Here is a 21,485-nt window from a genome sequence, read left to right on the forward strand (position 1 = left end):
AGGAAGATATCTGCAAGAATAGATCTAGATATCCGACTATTTGCCCGCTTTGACAGAGATCTTCTATTAGAAGTCTTCATCAAGGGACATAGCATACTTGACTTTCTGCAGAGCCGGTCTTCTAGATTATGCCAACAGAATGACCAGAAGGAAGACATCTGCAAGAATAGATCTACATATCCGACTATTTGACCGCTTTGACAAAGATCTTCTATTAGAAGTCTGCATCAAGGGACATAGCATACTTGACTTTCTGCAGAGCCGGTCTTCTAGATTATTCCAACAGAATGACAAGAAGGAAGACATCTGCAAGAGTAGATCTAGATATCTGACTATTTGACCGCTTTAACAGAGATCTTCTAATAGAAGTCTGCATCAAGGGACATAGCATACTTGACTTTCTGCAGAGCCAGTCTTCTAGATTACTCCAACATATTACCAGAAGGAAGACATCTGCAAGAATAGATCTAGATATCCGACTATTTCCGCCCCGCTGTTTGACAGAGATCTTCTATTAGAAGTCTTCATCAAGGGACATAGCATACTTGACTTTCTGCAGAGCCGGTCTTCTAGATTATTTCAACAGAATAACCAGAGGAAGACATCTGCAAGAATAGATCTAGATATCCGACTATTTGCCCGCTTTGACAGAAATCTTCTATTAGAAGAGTCTTCATCAAGGGACATAGCATACTTAACTTTCTGCAGAGCCGGTCTTCTAGATTATTCTAACAGAATCCTCATTTGGTATCCCTCTGGTATCCTTCTGGTATCCCTCTGGTGGCCTTCTGGGGTCCTTCTGGTGGCCTTCCAGGGTCCTTCTGGTGGCCTTCCAGGGTCCTTCTGGTGGCCCTGTGGCCCTCCAAAAAGCAGTTGGCTCTCAAAGTGAGAGCTGGTCCTCCTTCCTCCAAACAGTTATTAGGTCTCATCCTGAGAGCTTGTCCTCCTTCCTCCAAACAACTGTTGGTGGCTCTCATCCTGAGATTTGTTCCTCCTTCCTCCATCAAGCAGATGAGAGAATTGCCGAGGATGGCTGATGAAAAGGACGATCACAAGATTTGTCTTCACAGCTACAAAGAAACAGCCCTAGTGAAGGATTCTGACTGGTCACCAGTTGATGAAGCTGTGTCATGTTCCAGAGGCATTGCGATCTTCTTGGCCCAGTCGATAGGGTTGATTGCAGGATGGATGTGTGGGAGGTGGGGGGGACCTCCCATTGCTGGTTGCTACTGGGGGGAGCAGCAGTGAACACCCATCCTGCAGTCGAGCCATCGAATGGGCCGAGAAGATCACAGCTCCTCTGGAACACGATGCAACATCACCAACTGTTGATAAGTCAAAGTCCTCCACCATGTAGGTTAATCAGGGACTACTTCTCATGTCGTTTCTTCCTAGTTTCCTGTAGTGTTTGTCCTCTTCTTTATCCTTCCAGCTTTCTTCCTGTTTACCTTCTTTGTCTCATCCTGAGAGCTGGGCCTCCTTCCTCCAAACAGCTATTGGCTCTTATCCATAGAGCTGGTTCTCCTTCCTCCGAACATCTTGCATGAATAGATCTGGGGAGAAGGGGGGGGGTGGGAGATATCCGACTATTTGCCGCCCGCTTTGGACCTCTAGAGAACTTCTATTAGAAGTCTTCATCAAGGGACATAGCATACTTGACTTTCTGCAGAGCCGGTCTTCTAGATTATTCCAACAGAATGACCAGAAGAAAGACATCTGCAAGAGTTGATCTAAATATCTGACTATTTGTCCGCTTTGACAAAGATCTTCTATTAGAAGTCTGCATCAAGGACATAGGCATACTTGTCTTTCTGCAGAGCCGGTCTTCTAGATTATTCCAACAGAATGACCAGAAGGAAGACATCTGCAAGAGTAGATCTAGATATCTGACTATTTGCCCACTTTGACAGAGATCTTCTAATAGAAGTCTGCATCAAGGGACATAGCATACTTGACTTTCTGCAGAGCCAGTCTTCTAGATTACTCCAACAGATTACCAGAAGGAAGACATCTGCAAGAATAGATCTAGATATCCGACTATTTGCCCGCTTTGACAGAGATCTTCTATTAGAAGTCTTCATCAAGGGACATAGCATACTTAACTTTCTGCAGAGCCGGTCTTCTAGATTATTTCAACAGAATAACCAGAGGAAGACATCTGCAAGAATAGATCTAGATATCCGACTATTTGCCCGCTTTGACAGAGATCTTCTATTAGAAGAATCTTCATCAAGGGACATAGCATACTTAACTTTCTGCAGAGCCGGTCTTCTAGATTATTCCAACAGAATCATCATCTGGTATCCCTCTGGTATCCTTCTGGTATACCTCTGGTGGCCTTTTGGGGTCCTTCTGGTGGCCTTCCGGGGTCCTTCTGGTGGCCCTGTGGCCCTCCAAAAAGCTGTTGGCTCTCAAAGTGAGAGCTGCTCCTCCTTCCTCCAAACAGCTGTTGGCTCTCAAAGTGAGAGCTGGTCCTCCTTCCTCCAAACAGTTGTTAGGTCTCATCCTGAGAGCTTGTCCTCCTTCCTCCAAACAACTGTTGGTGGCTCTCATCCTGAGATTTGTTCCTCCTTCCTCCATCAAGCAGATGAGAGAATTGCCGAGGATGGCTGATGAAAAGGACGATCACAAGATTTGTCTTCACAGCTACAAAGAAACAGCCCTATTGAAGGATTCTGTCTGGTCACCAGTTGATGAAGCTGTGTCATGTTCCAGAGGCATTGCGATCTTCTTGGCCCAGTCGATAGGGTTGATTGCAGGATGGGTGTGTGGGAGGTGGGGGGACCTCCCATTGCTGGTTGCTGCTGGGGGGAGCAGCAGTGAACACCCATCCTGCAGTCAAGCCATCGAATGGGCCGAGAAGATCACAGCTCCTCTGGAACACGATGCAACATCACCAACTGTTGACAAGTCAAAGTCCTCCACCATGTTGGTTAATCAAGGACTGCTTCTCTTGTCGTTTCTTCCTAGTTTCCTTTAGTGTTCGTCCTCTTCTTTGTCCTTCCAGCTTTCTTCGTGTTTACTTTCTTTGTCTCATCCTGAGAGCTGTGCCTCCTTCCTCCAAACAGCTATTGGCTCTTATCCATAGAGCTGGTTCTCCTTCCTCCAAACATCTGCAAGAATAGATCTAGATATCCGACTATTTGCCCGCTTTGACAGAGATCTTCTATTAGAAGTCTTCATCAAGGGACATAGCATACTTGACTTTCTGCAGAGCCGGTCTTCTAGATTATTCCAACAGAATGACCAGAAGGAAGACATCTGCAAGAGTAGATCTAGATATCTGACTATTTGCCCGCTTTGACAGAGATCTTCTAATAGAAGTCTGCATCAAGGGACATAGCATACTTGACTTTCTGCAGAGCCAGTCTTCTAGATTACTCCCAACAGAACTGACCGACAAGGAAGACATCTGCAAGAATAGATTCGAGATATCCAGACTATTTTGACCGCTTTGACAGAGGAAGAATTCTATTAGAAGTCTGCATCAACGGGACATAGCATAACTTAACTTTTTCTGCAGAGGGCCGGTCTTCGAGATTATTCTTACACCATGTCTTCTGGTGACCTTCTAGTGACCTCCTGGTGGCCTTCTGGCTTTCCAAACAGCTGTTGGCTCTCAAACTGAGAGCTCGTCCTCCAGCCTCCTAACAGCTGTTGGCTCTCAAACTGAGAGCTTGTCCTCCAGCCTCCATACAATTGTTAGCTCTCAAACTGAGAGCTTGTCCTCCAGCCTCCATACAGTTGTTGGCTCTCAAACTGAGAGCTTGTCTTCCAGCCTCCAAACCCTTATGTGGGTATATGCTAATGTCCTGAAGTTCTTCATTCATCTCCATTAATGACGTCTTTCAATATGTGCTTGAGGCCCTCCCACTGTTCCCTGTAATCCTGCTCCATCTCCTGCTGGGCGTTGCAGAACTCTCTATGTTGTTTTTCTTCTCCCTTGCGCGCCTTTTCACAAGGGTCTTCGTCTCTCCCTTCGTCTATCCTTCCTGTTCTTTCAGCACACTTTTCCAGCTTCTTGTTTTTACTCGTATCGTCTGCAGTTTCATGCTCATGTTCTAGTGCAATGTGTTCCAGTTGGAAATTCCTCTGAGCGGTTCCATGGAGGAGCATCATTAACATGTATTTGTCATGTTCTCTCAAAGCATCCTCCTGTATTCGAAGCTGCTCTCTGAAACACTTCTCGTCTCTCATCCTATTTTCCTTCTGTGTTTGGCACTCCTCTTTCAGCTCTTTGCAATCATTGAGAAGTCGCTGCACTTCCAACTGGGCTTCACTCTCCTTCTTCCTCAGGGATAAGATGTCTTCTTCCTGACAATCTAGCAAGCGCTGGAGGCACTGTTCTTGACGCAGAGCGCTTTCCAAGTTATCTTGGAGTGTCACATTATCCTGTTCAGTTTCTTCCAGTCGTTTCTTCGTTACTTCTCGTTCCTCTTGAGCTTCCTCCAATTCCTTAGATTTAGTGGCGAGGGATCCTTTCAGCAGCTTTGCTTCCTTCTCTTTCTCATCTAAAGCATTCCTTAATGTTTCATTCAGCCTACAGAAGTCCTCATTCTCCAGGACAAGCAACTGATTGAGATTTTCATTTTCTTTCAATTTGAGGCACAGCTCTCCTCCCTTCTGCAAAGTGCACTCCAGCTCTCTTTCTATCTCAACTAAAACATTCCTCAAGGCTTCATTCTGCCTACAGAAGTCTTCATTCTCCAGATCAAGCAACTGGTTGAGATTTTCAGCCTCCTTTAATTTGCGGCTGAGTTCTGCTCCCTCCTGTACAGTGCGTTCCAGCTCTCTTTCTTTCTCAGCCATCTTCCGTTGGAGGACCCTTCCCATCTCGCTTTCCTCCTCGGCTCTCTCCTGTAGGTGACTCTCCAGTGCCACTATTTTCTCCCGCTGTTCTCTGTCAACCTCTTCCATCTTCTGTACTTCAGCTAAAGCGAGTTTTAAGTCCTCTTCCAACTGCCCATTTTCATTTACAAGTTTTTCATTTCGCTGAAGCAGATTCTCGATTTTTCTATCTCTGGCGTTCATTTCATTTTCCTCCTGTGCTTTCTTTTCCAGGAGTAGATCTTTCTCCACTAGCTGACGTCGAAGCAGTTCGATCTCTTGCTGAGCTCCCATCCAGAGGTTTTCCATTTTACGTGCGAGATCTTTACAGTTATCCAAATCCTTCTCTAAGCCCAGCTTTTCTTCTTCCATCTGTTCGAGTCCTTGTCTCAACAAGTAGACTTCTAGACAAGGCTCCTCCACACCTTCCTCCTCCTCCTCCTCCTCAGTTTCCTCAGCGTCCTCGAATAGTTCCATAACTAGACTGTCCTCCAGTCTAGCTTCTTTGTCAGTCTTTTCGAGGAATTCTGTATCTAGACCTTCCTCCTCCTCCTCCTCAGTTTCCTCAATGTCCTCGAATAGTTCCATAACTAGACTGTCCTCCAGTCTAGCTTCTTCGTCAGTCTTTCGAGAAATTTCCTATCTTAGGACCTTCCTCTCCTCCTCCTCAGTTTCCTCAGCGTCCTCGAATAGTTCCTTAACTAGACTGTCCTCAAGTGCAGCCTCTTCGTCAGTCTTTTCGAGAAATTCCGTATCTAGACCTCTCCAGTCAGCGACTCTTAGCCTTCAGATGACCTCAATCGTTCCGCGCATCCGAGTCCTCTATCAGACCGTCTTCCAGTCCAGCTACTTCGTCCAGGTCAGTATTTGAGTCATCGTCAGTGTCATAGAGTTCTTCCATATCCAGACTGTCTTCCAGTCCAGCTTCTTCGTCCATGTCCATTTCGTCATCTTCGGGGTCTTCATTATTCATTTCCATGTCTGCCAAATTACGATCTTGAGATCTAGAAAGATTGTAAAACCAGTACACAGCAAACGCCAAGCCTGCTAACAATACCATCCCAGGGATGGCGACGGCAAAACCTGGCGTACCAAAACTGTTAGATTTTTCCACGACGATTTCTGGATGAACAGAATCCGCCATATCATGATGAATATTAGTGTCCTGTGCGCCAACATGAATCGATTGAGACCCAAACAAAGCTACAAGGTCCTCAACGATTGAAGCGTACAGGTCACACCACAAGATGTACAAGATTGTTAGCAAAAAGCAATATGCAGCAAACATGATTCAATGCTATATATTTAACACTCTCGCTGTCTCCGTGCTTAGTTTTTCAAACGGACGCTTGATTCGGGATCCGAAGGAGAGAGAGAGCTCCTGGAGCCAATGTCTTCATTCCAGGAAGGACTCCGGAATGGGCTTCACGGAAGGATGGAGGTCCTCTTTCTCTCTATATATGTACGTAGGTGGCTGGTAAAAATGTTCTGTTATAACAGAATTCCATCTAATAAAAAAAGCCCATAAAAACCAAAATATAGAGAAAATAATACTATATTTCAGAGACTGCTGCCTCTCTCTTCTAACCTTTTTAGCGAGCGGATAAATCTACGGGGAACAGGATATTTATTATTAAGGCCAGTTAAAGCATTTAGTAACACTCCTTTTTAACATATCTCTTCACGGCTGTAATTTTTGTCAGATATGAATTTATCAAAAGTCCCTATGAAGTCTAGGTTGTTCTTACGGTCTGGCATAAGGTAAAAGGATAAGTCTCTGAAATATAGTATTTTTCTCTATATTTTGGCGTTTTTATGGGCTCCTTTTATTAGATGTATATACCTATGTATGTATGTATTTATAATCATGTCTTTAGTCTTTGCTCACAGTAGTCTTCACTTCTATGAGAGAGAGAGAGTTTTAGAGAGAGTTGACTTTTGAGCAAGAGAGAGAGAGAGAGAGAGAGAGAGAGAGAGAGAGAATTTACGAGGGTAAAACTTTCGAAAAATGTAACAAAAGTTGTATTCCATTTTCGAAAAACACTTTTGCAAGATAGATAGAGAGAGAGAGAGAGAGAGAGAGAGAGAGAGAGAGAGAGAGAGAAACCTTAAAACACTGCATTGATTTCAGCCATTCATTCAAGTCACCAGATGAATATAACCTGCGGGTATTTTTCCACGCTGCATCTCTGATCGCGAAATATATGACGTAATTCTTGATCTGTGACGTAATTTTTTTTAAAGACCTTCCTTTGTCTCTGGGCAAAAGCATCTGTTATTAATATTGTCACTGGAAATGCGGCTTGGGTGTTTATGTTCGTTCTAAGAGTGAGATGACAAGAATAATATAATAATAATATTATTATTATTATTATTATTATTATATGATGATGATGATGATGAATATTATTATTATTATTATTATTATCGAAAAAGAAACCCACAAATTCAATTTGTAACTTGTTTACTTCTAAGTATTTACATTTAGTTTTACTCCACACTCGAGTACTTTCAGGCCCTTCTGTGGCCCATTCTCAAGAGATGTTGGGATGTTAGCCTGGGTCAAGGCCCAGCAGTCTTCTGGAACTTCTTCTCGTTGTGCTGTCATTTATGCGATGGCTGTTCTGGTTTTCTTGAGAGTTGCCAATCCCCTCTTGTCGCTCTGATATCCTGAGCTGATGGTCAATGGGATTCACCCTTGTGGTAAGGGTGTGGTCACCGTAAGTCTGTTGGGCAGGAAACCTAATCTCCAGGTCAGCAGGGTCAATCTTAGCTTCTTTTAATATCAAAGCTCGGCTTATGGGATCTTCTGAGGTAAAAACCTTTGTGTTTCTTCAATTACTTTGATCTCTCTGATAAGCGCACCTTCTACTACCCTCCTGTGACTAATTTTGTTGCTTTTGTATATAAGCCTACTGTTTTTGAAATCCATCCTATGGTCATTTTCCCAACAATGTCTAGCTATAGCACTCCCCTGAGGAAGTTTAAGCCTGTACTGCCCTTCTATGTTCTTGGACTCTAGTCCTTATTCCCCTACCTGATTCCCCCACATATCTGTCTCCACAATTATTGCAATTGATTATGTATACCCCCGCTACATCATCTGTATTACTGTCTTCTCCTTCCAATTTATTTTTACATACTTTGTTTTTTAAGGTATTATCAAAGGTATATACAAATTTATATTGATGATAGGGAGTAATGAAAGCAAACTTGGAGATATCTTGCCAAGGAGATTTAGTATCGCTCTGAAGGGATTAAAAAGCTACAAAGATATTAGAATTATGAAAGCTGACAAAGGGGGTAGTATTGTCATCATGAATAGCTCAGAATATAGGGTTAAAATGTACAGGCTACTAGATGATGAAACTACGTATGCTAAAATAGAGAATCCTCCAACAATCCAAAAGCTTCAGAATACCTTTAATCAGAATGTGGAAGAAAATATCAGTAGACTAGGTAATGGGAAGGACATGCTATGCACTAAATTATTCTCAAGTAAATTGCCTGAACTTGCATATATATATGGCAGCCCCAAAATACACAAGGAGGGCTGCCCTCTACGCCCTATTGTTTCTAGTAGGAAATCTCCTAACAAAAACTTAGCAGTGTGGTTAGCTGGAGAACTAGGAATATACTCAGGTATATTTTCAGAATCCCATATTAAACATTCAGTAGATTTCATAGATAAAGTTAAGAAAAAGAATATAAAGGGACACATGGTTAGTTTTGATGTAGTAGCATTATTCACCAATGTGCCCTTAGATAAAGTATTAGAATTCCTACAGACTAAACATAATGAGGGTATTTTCAATCCAAACATCGAAATAGGCGTCTTCCTTAAGTTGATCAAATTGTGTGTCAGTGATACTTATTTCACGTTTGAGGGACATGTTTACAAACAGAAATATGGAGTAGCTATGGGGTCCTCATTATCACCTATACTCGCTAACATCTATATGGAATATTTCGAAACTAATCTAGTTCCTAATGTGAATGTCCCTGACTTAAAACTGCAAGGATGGTGGAGATACGTGGATGATATTTTTGCTATTCTGCCAAGGGGATGGAAATAAAATAGAACTTTTCTAGATGAGCTCAATAAGTTTGATAACAATATCCAGTTCACTTTAGAGAAAAGTAACAATAATAAATTGCCCTTTTTAGACATACTCATAGAAAGAAAAGAAACAGGATATGAATTCACCACATATAGAAAGCCCACACATACAAACTCATATAGTTCATTTTCTTCTCTTTTCATAGTCATGATATAAAAATAGGGGTTTCTAACAGGTTTATTTCTTAGGGCAATGAGAACGTGTGACCCTTGCAAGATAGAGCAAGAAATAAATTACATCGATAAAAGCTTCGATGCATTAGCATACCCGGAATGGTTTCAGAAAAAGGGCACTCACCAAAGCTAGAAAAATATTTTACAGAGCGAATGTAGAGAGTACATGGAATAAAGAAAACAAGAAAATAGTTGCCCTCCCTTTTATGCCTAAAATGAAACAAATCACTTCAAAAATGAAAGAAAGTCAATATAAATTTTGTATACCTACCTTTGATAATACTTAAAAACAAAGTATGTAAAAATAAATTGGAAGGAGAAGACAGTAATACAGATGATGTAGCGGGGGTATACATAATCAATTGCAATAATTGTGGAGACAGATATGTGGGGGAATCAGGTAGGGGAATAAGGACTAGAGTCCAAGAACATAGAAGGGCAGTACAGCTTAACTCTCAGGGGAGTGCTATAGTTAGACATTGTGGGAAAATGACCATAGGATGGATTTCAAAAAACAGTAGGCTTATATACAAAAGCAACAAAATTAGTCACAGGAGGGTAGTAGAAGGTGCGCTTATCAGAGAGATCAAAGTAATTGAAGGAAACAAAGGTTTTACCTCAGAAGATCCCATAAGCCGAGCTTTGATATTAAAAGAAGCTAAGATTGACCCTGCTGACCTGGAGATTAGGTTTCCTGCCCAACAGACTTACGGTGACCACACCCTTACCACAAGGGTGAATCCCATTGACCATCAGCTCAGGATATCAGAGCGACAAGAGGGGATGCAATCTCAAGAAAACCAGAACAGCCATCGCATAATGACAGCACAACGAGAAGAAGTTCCAGAAGACTGCTGGGCCTTGACCCAGGCTAACATCCCAACATCTCTTGAGAATGGGCCACAGAAGGGCCTGAAAGTACTCGAGTGTGGAGTAAAACTAAATGTAAATACTTAGAAGTAAACAAGTTACAAATTGAATTTGTGGGTTTCTTTTTCAATCTTCAGAAGAAAACTGAAAGAAGTTTTTGTTTGGTTCATTATTATTATCATTATTATTATATGAATAATTTTCCTTTATTGTTGCCTAACAATAAAGGCAAATTAATCATATAATCTTCATCATCATCATAATAATAATATTATTATCATTATGATGATGGTGATGCTTATCATTATTATTATTATTATTTTGGTAGAAGACCCTCTTTTAGGCAAATACTGTTAAAAAGAATGGCAAAATTAAGCGAGTTGATTTTATATATTGTTTTTTCTATTTTCCTTACAATTCGCTTCTCAGGCTCAGCGATGTTTCTGAGTAACTGACCAATATTCATATTGGGAATTTTCAAAAATCATAAATGCTGAAGGTAATCTTTTATTGGAACAGGATATCAGGTCCAGGTCAAGCAGGGGTCGTCGTCAGTGCTGGTGTTATTCCGTAGGCGTAGTTCAGTTCAGTGCCGGGTTCGTCTTCGGTTTAGGGGCTGGTATTGGTGCTGGTATAACTGGTATATCTGGTATTACGTAACGTTTCGACCTTCTCGCAGGTCATCCTCGGACGAGTCGTTTGAAGAGACTGTAGCAAGGAAGTCTGTGGGGCGGTATTTATAGCGGCTCGGACCTAGAGTTGCATTCTCATTGGTCGGGCCGGTCTTGGACGAAGTCGTGGATCTCGCCTCGAAGGTCTCGGGGATTCTCTCGTGCGAGCGCCACAGTAGTGTGCCTGGGGATGAACAACAGGAATTCCGTCCATAGCAGGAATCCTGTCATCCCGTGGGGGCTCCTGATCATCTGGTATTGTCGGGGGGTCGTTCGCTGCTCTCCGGGCGGCGGTGGGAAGGAGAAACGTTTCTTGGGTGATGTTAAGATTTGGTTTCTCCTTGCCTATATGGAGGGCTTCTAAGAGGCGCAGACGTCGGGGATCCGTTGTCTGGTCTATTATTTCGATATTAGGAATAATATCATTTCTCTTTATCCGTTTGTTATGAGCAGTCCTGGCGTGGTTGAAGATTGCTCCTTCTTGAGCGTGGCAGGAGATTCGCTTGGAGAAACGCATAGAGGTCATACCGACGTATTTGCCGAGGCATCCTCGGACGGGGCATGTGTAACGGTAGACCACACTCGTCTTCTTCAAGGGATCCTGCAGGGGCGCCGAAGGGTTGTTTCTCATCACCAGGCTGCTCGTCTTCTTCGTTTTATAATAGATAATTAACTTAATATTTTTGTCCTGGGTCGGCGGGGCTGACGTTTTTTGTCGATGATCTTTTTGAGGGCTTGTTCGTTCCTCCTTGTACCTCCGGTGGGGGAAGGTCCCTTGTAGAACAGCTTGATGGGCTCTGCAACATCGGGGCGGGGTTCCTGGTGGTACCAGGCTTCCATATTTTTCCTTATAGATTCATCAACAGCACGATTGGTGTGTCCGTTGTCGATGAGGACCTGGGCGGCGCGCTCCAACTCACTGTGTGTCATCCATTCCAGGAGGAGCAGTATGAGAGGGCCCTCCTGACGAAGGCGCTGATGGTGGAGCGCTTTTATACCTCTCAGGGCACTCGCTCTCACCGTTCATGCACATACCAGGTTTCGTCGGCTTCGTGTACACCTTCGTGCTGAATTCGGAATCTCGCTGTTCGACAAGAACGTCAAGGAAGGGAGGCGGCGGGTCTTTTGCAATGTTCGATCGTGAACGTTGAGGCAGCTGTGGTCGTGGAATGCACATCGCAGCTGCTCTATCTCACCTGATGGGAGTCGGCGCAGACGAAGGTGTCATCAATGTAGCGCACGTACATCCTTGGTTTGTTTGAATTCTGGAAGACCCTCTCTTCGACGGTACCCATATAGAAATTGGCGAAAAGGACCCCAAGGGGAGATCCCATCGCCACGCCGTCGATCTGGGTGTACATATAGCTGCGGTGATCAGCAAAAGGGGCCTTCTTAGTACAGATTTCCAGCAGGGCTCGAAGGGCATGCTCTGGGATGTTTAAGGATGGAGTGGCGGGGTCCCTGTAAACTCTGTCCAAGATCATTTGTATGGTCTCATCTACGGGGACGTTGGTAAAGAGGGACTCTACATCCATCGAAGCGATGCATCCTCCGGGGGGCGTTGCTCGTAGGGCTTCCAAGAACTCGGCCGACGACTTCAAGCTGTGCCTATCTGGGACGTACGGGGTTAAGATGGTATTGAGTTTCTTGGCCAACAGGTACGAGGGGCAGGGATATGGCTGATTATGGAGGGGCGAAGGGGGTTCCCTTGCTTATGGGTCTTAACATTCCCATAGATGTAGCCTATGTCATGGTCACCCGTTATGGGTGGCAAATGCAGGGCGTTAGAGGCGGCGTTTACTGTCTCAATAATCCGGTTGGCCTCTCGCTTGATGTCGTCGACGGGGTTCTTGGTAATCCTGCGGAATTTAGTGGAGTCCGCCAGGATTTCTTCAATCTTCCGGCGGTATTCCTCAGTCTGGATAAGGACGAAGGCAGCAGTTTTATCGGCCCTGCGTACAGTGATGTCCTCACGCTTCCTTAACTGCTTCCCTCAGGTCACGGCTGATGATACCACTGCGGTAGTCTCCACGGTCGGTGAGGGCCTCGGCAAGCAGAAGGGGTTGAAGGGAGTCAGTCGTCCGCAGGTTCCCAAGGTCTTCTTGCTTCTGGATACCATCGAGGAGATATTCAATTTCCAAGCGTTTATCCATCGGCCTCGGCTGCGTGATGAAATGGCAGTTGAGGCCCATCCGCAGGATCTTGTCTTCGTCAGGTGTTGGGACGTGGCTTGTAAGGTTGATGTACTCGTCTCGCCCTTGTGGGAGGCGTATCTTACCTCCGTTGAGGGCGACGAGTTTCTTGGTTATGGTCCTGTTCTTTTTTCAGCATCTTTTTCCTCCAGGCGGCGAAGGCAGTCGGTGATGTGTTCGTGTTGTCACGCCCTTGGGGGTTGTCTATGCGCCAATTTTACTTCGTCTGAGGCACGAGGGGGGGCTGCAACAGGGTCGCTACGACAGTGGAGGTCATCCCACTCGGAGTATAAGCTGTCCTTTTCCTCGACGAGTGCGGTCCTCTCTTGTTCCTTGGCGTGCAGTTGCCGTTGCAGCAGGGTCCTCCTGAAGCTCCTTGTGCCTGATTCTCGCTGGGCGGTAGGGTCATGTAGCTGGAAGAATGTGTATTTTGGTAGAAGACCCTCTTTTAGGCAAATACTGTTAAAAAGAATGGCTGAATTAAGCGAGTTGATTTTATATATTGTTTTTTCTATTTTCCTTACAATTCGCTTCTCAGGCTCAGCGATGTTTCTGTGTAACTGACCAATATTCATATTGGGAATTTTCAAAAATCATAAATGCTGAAGGTAATCTTTTATTGGAACAGGATATCAGGTCCAGGTCAAGCAGGGGTCGTCGTCAGTGCTGGTGTTATTCCGTAGGCGTAGTTCAGTTCAGTGCCGGGTTCGTCTTCGGTTTAGGGGCTGGTATAGCTGGTATATCTGGTATTACGTAACGTTTCGACCTTTTCGCAGGTCATCCTCGGACGAGTCGTTTGAAGAGACTGTAGCAAGGAAGTCTGTGGGGCGGTATTTATAGCGGCTCGGACCTAGAGTTGCATTCTCATTGGTCGGGCCGGTCTTGGACGAAGTCGTGGATCTCGCCTCGAAGGTCTCGGGGATTCTCTCGTGCGAGCGCCACAGTAGTGTGCCTGGGGATGAACAACAGGAATTCCGTCCGTAGCAGGAATCCTGTCATCCCGTGGGGGCTCCTGATCATCTGGTATTGTCGGGGGGTCGTTTGCTGCTCTCCGGGCGGCGGTGGGAAGGAGAAACGTTTCTTGGGTGATGTTAAGATTTGGTTTCTCCTTGCCTATATGGAGGGCTTCTAAGAGGCGCAGACGTCGGGGATCCGTTGTCTGGTCTATTATTTCGATATTAGGAATAATATCATTTCTCTTTATCCGTTTGTTATGAGCAGTCCTGGCATGGTTGAAAATTGCTCCTTCTTGAGCGTGGCAGGAGATTCGCTTGGAGAAACGCATGGAGGTCATACCGACGTATTTGCCGAGGCATCCTCAGACGGATCATGTGTAACGGTAGACCACACTCGTCTTCTTCAAGGGATCCTGCAGGGGCGCCGAAGGGTTGTTTCTCATCACCAGGCTGCTCGTCTTCTTCGTTTTATAATAGATAATTAACTTAATATTTTTGTCTGGGTCGGCGGGGCTGACGTTTTTGTCGATGATCTTTTTGAGGGCTTGTTCGTCCTCCTTGTACCTCCGGTGGAAGTGTCCCTTGTAGAACAGCTTGATGGGCTCTGCAACATCGGGGCAGGGTTCCTGGTGGTACCAGGCTTCCATATTTTTCCTTTGTCGATGAGGACCTGGGCGGCGCGCTCCAACTCACTGTGTGTATCATTCCAGGAGGAGCAGTGTGAGAGGGCCCTCCTGAAGAAGGCGCTGATGGTGGAGCGCTTATACCTCTCAGGGCACTCGCTCTCACCGTTCATGCACATACCCAGGTTCGTCGGCTTCGTGTACACCTTCGTGCTGAATTCACACTGCTCCTCCTGGAACGATACACAGTGAGTTGGAGCGCGCGCCCAGGTCCTCATCGACAACGGACACACCAACTCGTGCTGTTTGATGAATCTTATTAAGGAAAAATATGGAAGCCTGGTACCACCAGGAACCCCGCCCCGATGTTGCAGAGCCCATCAAGCTGTTCTACAAGGGACACTTCCACCGGAGGTACAAGGAGGACGAACAAGCCCTCAAAAAGATCATCGACGAAAACGTCAGCCCCGCCGACCCAGACAAAAATATTAAGTTAATTATCTATTATAAAACGAAGAAGACGAGCAGCCTGGTGATGAGAAACAACCCTTCGGCACCCCTGCAGGATCCCTTGAAGAAGACGAGTGTGGTCTACCGTTACACATGCCCCGTCCGAGGATGCCTCGGCAAATACGTCGGTATGACCTCCAGGCGTTTCTCCAAGCGAATCTCCTGCCACGCTCAAGAAGGAGCAATCTTCAACCACGCCAGGACTGCTCATAACAAACGGATAAAGAGAAATGATATTATTCCTAATATCGAAATAATAGACCAGACAACGGATCCCCGACGTCTGCACCTCTTAGAAGCCCTCCATATAGGCAAGGAGAAACCAAATCTTAACATCACCCAAGAAACGTTTCTCCTTCCCACCGCCGCCCGGAGAGCAGCGAACGACCCCCCGACAATACCAGATGATCAGGAGCCCCCACGGGATGACAGGATTCCTGCTATGGACGGAATTCCTGTGTTCATCCCCAGGCACACTACTGTGGCGCTCGCACGAGATCCCCGAGACCTTGAAGCAGATCCACGACTTCGTCCAAGACCGGCCCCACCAATGAGAAATGCAACTCTAGGTCCGAGCCGCTATAAATACCGCCCCACAGACTTCCTTGCTACAGTCTCTTCAAACGACTCGTCCGAGGATGACCTGCGAGAAGGTCGAAACGTTACGTAATACCAGATATACCAGCTATACCAGCCCCTAAACCGAAGACGAACCCGGCACTGAACTGAACTACGCCTACGGAATAACACCAGCACTGACGACGACCCCTGCTTGACCTGGACCTGATATCCTGTTCCAATAAAAGATTACCTTCAGCATTTATGATTTTTGAAAATTCCCAATATGAATATTGGTCAGTTACTCAGAAACATCGCTGAGCCTGAGAAGCGAATTGTAAGGAAAATAGAAAAAACAATATATAAAATCAACTCGCTTAATTCGGCCATTCTTTTTAACAGTATTTGCCTAAAAGAGGGTCTTCTACCAAAATACACATTCTTCCGGCTACATGACCCTACCGCCCAGCGAGAATCAGGCACAAGGAGCTTCAGGAGGACCCTGCTGCAACGGCAACTTGCACGCCAAGGAACCAAGAGAGGACCGCACTCGTCGAGGAAAAGGACAGCTTATACTCCGAGTGGGATGACCTCCGCTGTCGTAGCGACCCTGTTGCAGCCCCCCCTCGTGCCTCAGACGAAGAAAATGGCGCAATAGACAACCCCCAAGGGCGTGGACAACACGAACACATCACCGACTGCCTTCGCCGCCTGGAGGAAAAAGATGCTGAGAAAAAGAACAGGTCCATAACCAAGAAACTCGTCGCCCTCAACGGAGGTAAGATACGCCTCCCACAAGGGCGAGACGAGTACATCAACCTTACAAGCCACGTCCCAACACCTGACGAAGACAAGATCCTGCGGATGGGCCTCAACTGCCATTTCATCACGCAGCCGACGCCGATGGATAAACGCTTGGAAATTGAATATCTCTTCGATGGTATCCAGAAGCAAGAAGACCTTGGGAACCTGCGGACGACTGACGCCCTTCAACCCCTTCTGCTTGCCGAGGCCCTCACCGACCGTGGAGACTACCGCAGTGGTATCATAATTATTATTATTATTATTATTATTATTATTATATGATTAATTTGCCTTTATTGTTGCTTATGTTTCTGGTTTCAAAACGCATCCGAGTCATCCCAATAATAATAATAATAATAATAATAAGAAGAAGAAGAAGAAGACGAAAACTGACTATAAAGCCTTCTTGAAATAATAATAACAACAATAATAATAATAATAATAATAAAATAATAATAATAATAATAATTTGCTCCTCATCCAAGGAAATTAAGAAACTAAGTATATTCAATAGACACGGTCATGGGTCTCCCCCCCCCCCCCCCCCCCCCCCTTTAAAACTGACTCCGACTCGGTTACCATAATTCTTAAAATTTCATCTCGTAAACGCTTCCGTCATTTGTTATTAATGTCACCGCCCTTATTAGGGTGTTCAGGTAATCGGGTGAATTTATGTTTCTTCTGGTAATGAGGCGTTAATTAAAACTATAATCTCCCCTGTTAAATTATCTGCAATTTACAGCCTGAGCTTAGGCTCATCTGTAAAATGTTCACCTGGTACTAAACAATCGACTTACAGTATTTCCTAATGATTTTTATTGCTTTGAGATTTTACTTAATAATGCCTGTACTGTCGCATTAGGAGAAAAGTTTTTCAAAACTAAAATTAATTAAAACATAGGCCTAGTTACGGAAGTTACGGTCAACAATTTCACAAGACTAAACATTTTGGTTTGGCAGACCGTGCAGTCCAATGAAAATGACATTGCTTCAGCATTGACTTTTAACTTGAAAAGTTTTTCTAATTAAGTCATTCCCTGAAAAATAAATAAACAGTATATTTGTAAATTGTAACAGTCTTAAATATTGTGTTGAAAAAGAAATAAGTACAAAAAATTAATTTTCATAGTGCTTTTGACAGGCCTACCTAGTATATCAACCATAAATTTTATATTATCATGGGGGTATGGGTTGTTAAAGCAATTTACTACAACAAATATGTATATAAACACCAATTTTGACTTTTGTTGCGAGGGCCCCTAAAGCATCGGCCCTGTGAATTGAATCTCAAGACTCTAAAACCGCTCTCCTACCAAAAATCTGCGTGATTAATTAGGCTATTTCCACATATTTCTATTCATTCCTTTGAATACACACACACACACGCACATATAAATATGTGTGTCAGTGTGTGTTTGTGTAATATTTTTACAGGCAATATCTGTCTTATAATCAATTCAGGAAAATGGAAAGCTCTGCTAAAAAACGCAAAGGTGGCGCTGAAAAGTTGAGAGATCGAAACAGAAAATCACTTGAAACCCAAGCATTGAAATGTAGAAACTTGACAGATGTAGGAGTTGAGAAGGAAACTTGTATTCCTTATTTACAGGCTACAGGTGCTAACCTAACTCTAGTGATCAAGCCACAAACATTTGAAGTGTAAGAGATCCGGTCCATGACAGGCCCACTACAAGTGTAAGTGCCAGTAAAGTAAGTACTCATCTGAATATCTTAGTAATTTAACACCTTCATTCACTCAACCACTCGTGCCAAAACAGAAAACGGTCATTAGGCTACTCATTCTGAAAACTCTAGAGAGGCTATTAGCTATCACATTATCCTTTCCTCTTACTTTTTCCGTTTTCTGAACTCTGATTAAAACTTTGAAATACTAAGACACCTCTTGCGTTTTCTCAAAACTAATTTCTCTTAGTCACACTGTCACATCGAACACTGGCGGTGGCCAAGGTACGGGGCGTTCTTTATAATTCTGAAGCAAGTTTACATTCATTGTCTTTGCTCTACTCTTACCCATATTAATTCTATAATGTATATTTCCCCTCTCCTCTAACACTGAAAAAGGACCTTCAAACTTATAAGGTAAAGCGGAAACTTCTTTCTGGACTAGTACAAAACTTTATCTCTTACACGGAAATTTGTCTCTTTCGCTCTAAGATCATCTTTCCGTTTAGTCCCCCCTTGACTCCCGTTCTCCTTCGCTAGTTGCCAACCATCTCTTAAATTGTTTTTATAATACTCTAGATTAGTTGTGCAATCTTCTCTACCCTTCTTCTAGACAAAGGTCCGACCGTATTGATAAATACATTCTCAAAAGATTCGCCTACTGAAGGAATATTACACAACGGAACTCTGGGAATTACTTGAATCGGTTTCCCGGCAATTTGATATTCATGACAACTTAAAACATACCTCTTCACGTCACTTCTCATTTTAGGCCAAAAGTACGCCCTACTAATAGACCTGAAAGTTTTATTTACTCCTAAATGTCCTTGCTCATCATGTGCTAACTTCAAAACTACCTCACGAAGCTTCCTGGGAACCACTAATTGTTTGGTGATTTCCTCTTTACTACCTGCCTTAGGCCGAACATAACGACACAAAACTTCGTCTTTCAAACAAAACGTTTCCTTACACACATCATCGAGATCATCATCCAGCTCACATTAAAAAATTTGGGTTAGTGTCTCATCCTCTCTATGCAACTTGACTAGCTCATCCTTATCCAAAATGTTAGAGCCTAATTCATCACTGTAACAAGTACTAGATACCGGTACATTTACTACGTTACCCTCGACAGCTACACCTTCCGTTTGGCTATCACTGTCAACAATAGAGTCAGGTTTCTCAGCCACACTCATGCCAAGATCAACCTTGCTACCTCTATCACACTCGCTCGAATCCACGAACTTACTCTCGTTCGAATCCACGAACTTACTCTCGTTCGAATCCACGAACTCACTCTTGTTCGAATCCACAAACTTACTCACGTTTGAATCCACGAACTCACACTCGTTCGAATCCACGAACTCACTCTCGTTCGAATCCACGAACTCACTCTCGTTCGAATCCATGAACAAATTATGACCGTAGTCTATCTATGTCTGTATCTAAACCCGACCTAGTTACTACCATTTCAGGCACTGGAATATCCCTTACAATAGGATTCACATTCTTGGATAAAGCTAAGTCATTACCCACAATAATGTCAACGCCATCCACGGGCAAACTGTCAACAACTGCAAGTTTCACTTCTCCTGACACTACCTGACTTTCTAAGTTCAACTTCAACAAAGGACAAAGAACACAAGTGTTAGGAAATCCACCTAACATGACTTTTTCTTCCATATTGATTTCTGCCCTGTTCGGCACACTCTCTCTCCTAATCAGTGAGACAGCAGCTCCTGTGTCTCGAAGCAAGGCCATCTCTATCTCTAATCTACTCCTCCAAGAGAGGAAACTACGCCTTCTGACAGAAATTCACCAAAAAATTTCCTAGTTTCTCTCATCACATCATTCCTACTTGACGAAAGGTTAACTAGCGATACTGGTTTCTTACAGTCCTTCCTTTCTACTGCACAATTTCTCGTTAAATGCCCTTTCCCATTACATCGGAAACAAGTTAATTCTGAGCCACTAGATGCCACCTTACTCTTACAAACCTTAGACGTATGACCAGGTTCACTGCATGTATAACAGGAATAGTCACATTTACTCGCATTGCTATTACTAGGACTGAAACCTTTACCGCTTTGTACTCTATCAGACGAAGGATCATTTCGTTTCTTACTAACACTCAAATTATGAGTTAGACTATATTCGTCAGCTAACCTAGTTGCTCCTGCAAAAGATACTTCTCGCCTATCCTCTATATAAAGTTTAATCTCAGGGGATACATTATCTTTGAAGTTTTCCAACAACACTAAGTTCTTCAAACCATCAAAATCATTAACTTTAGCAGAAGTTAACCAATCAAAAAACAGCCTTTCTAACTTCTTACCATATTCTACATCCGTAATATTTTCATCCTTTCTTAAATTTCTAAATTTCTTACGGTACGCCTCCGGTACTAGCCTATACACGCTAAGAACAGTTTCTTTCACGATATCATAATTATCACATTCCTCCTTAGACATGCAACTATACACAGTAAATGCCCTACCACTCAAAACTGACTGTAAATATAAAGTCCACATTTCTTTAGGAGAACCTACTCTTTCCATTAACTTCTCAAAACACATGAAATATGTCGTTACATCTTCCTCATCAAACTTTGGTACTAATTTCAACACTGCACTCATACCTAACCTATCAGTTTCATTTTCGTTCTGGCCTGACTGACTGTTAAGAGTGCTTTGCCTTAACCGAGCGATTTCCAACTCATGCATACGTTCTTTCTCTTTTTCTTCCTGCTCATGTTGCATTTTCATCTCTTCTCTCTCAGCCGCTCTTTCATCTCTCATACTTTTCTCTTTCTTTCCTCTCAACATACTCACGGAGATCATTCCCCTCTAGAACCAGTAGCTTACCCGACTCGATGAACTCTTTCACCATCTCACTCATTCTGGCTCTTTCTATATTCTCCCTGTTTCGATCTGTTAAAGCTGAATATTACTGGCCAAGGTCGCCATAATGTTACGAACCGAGAGAGAGGTCCGCTCCAAGTTCTTTAAAAGGATAAACAAAAGGAATTCAACACCAACAGTTGAAACTGGGGATACGAATATAGAAAGAAACACTAACACAACAAAGGTTTATTTACAAGCTTACTAACAAAGATAAATGCAGAATGGTGTCTCCTATTTACATTAAAAAGGTAAAATCTTACACTGCATGAACTGGGGGAACAGTGAGGTAGTGAAAGTACTTGCCGACCAGTTTTGCAACTCGAAGCGATGGGTTCACAAAAGGAGAACTCTATTTGTAGACGCCTTCTTGCCTCCATACTGCAGGAAATAATGTCTACTCTGGATACTTGAAGGGCAGGAACTCCCCAAAACCTCTAGCAGAACGTTTCTTCTCTGAAGTCTTGCTCAACGTCGAAATAAGTTGGTCGTCCACTCCTGAAGACGACTTGACCAGAATTCGACCAATTCTCGGGTGCCCTTTTCTCTCTGATCCTTCGTCCTTCTTCTCTTATCTCACTCTGATGATCTCTGCTG

At 43.7% G+C, this 21,485-nt stretch overlaps 1 protein-coding gene across 1 annotated transcript; it reads right to left on the reverse strand.

Annotated features, from left to right (window-relative positions):
- Positions 1-3,822: 3,822 nt before the first annotated feature.
- On the reverse strand, positions 3,823-5,415 carry LOC135213316 (trichohyalin-like). Its single transcript, XM_064247297.1, has one exon. It carries the CDS (start codon positions 5,413-5,415, stop codon positions 3,823-3,825), a length of 1,593 nt encoding a protein of 530 aa, XP_064103367.1.
- Between the last annotated feature and the right edge of the window lie 16,070 nt (positions 5,416-21,485).

The sequence above is a fragment of the Macrobrachium nipponense genome, chromosome 42 (genome assembly GCF_015104395.2).
Source record: "Macrobrachium nipponense isolate FS-2020 chromosome 42, ASM1510439v2, whole genome shotgun sequence".
NCBI lineage: Eukaryota > Metazoa > Arthropoda > Malacostraca > Decapoda > Palaemonidae > Macrobrachium > Macrobrachium nipponense.

Coding starts and splice junctions, on each gene's coding strand:
- LOC135213316 (XM_064247297.1), bottom strand. CDS start 5,415: ATGGAACTATTCGAGGACATTGAGGAAACTGAGGAGGAGGAGGAGGAA.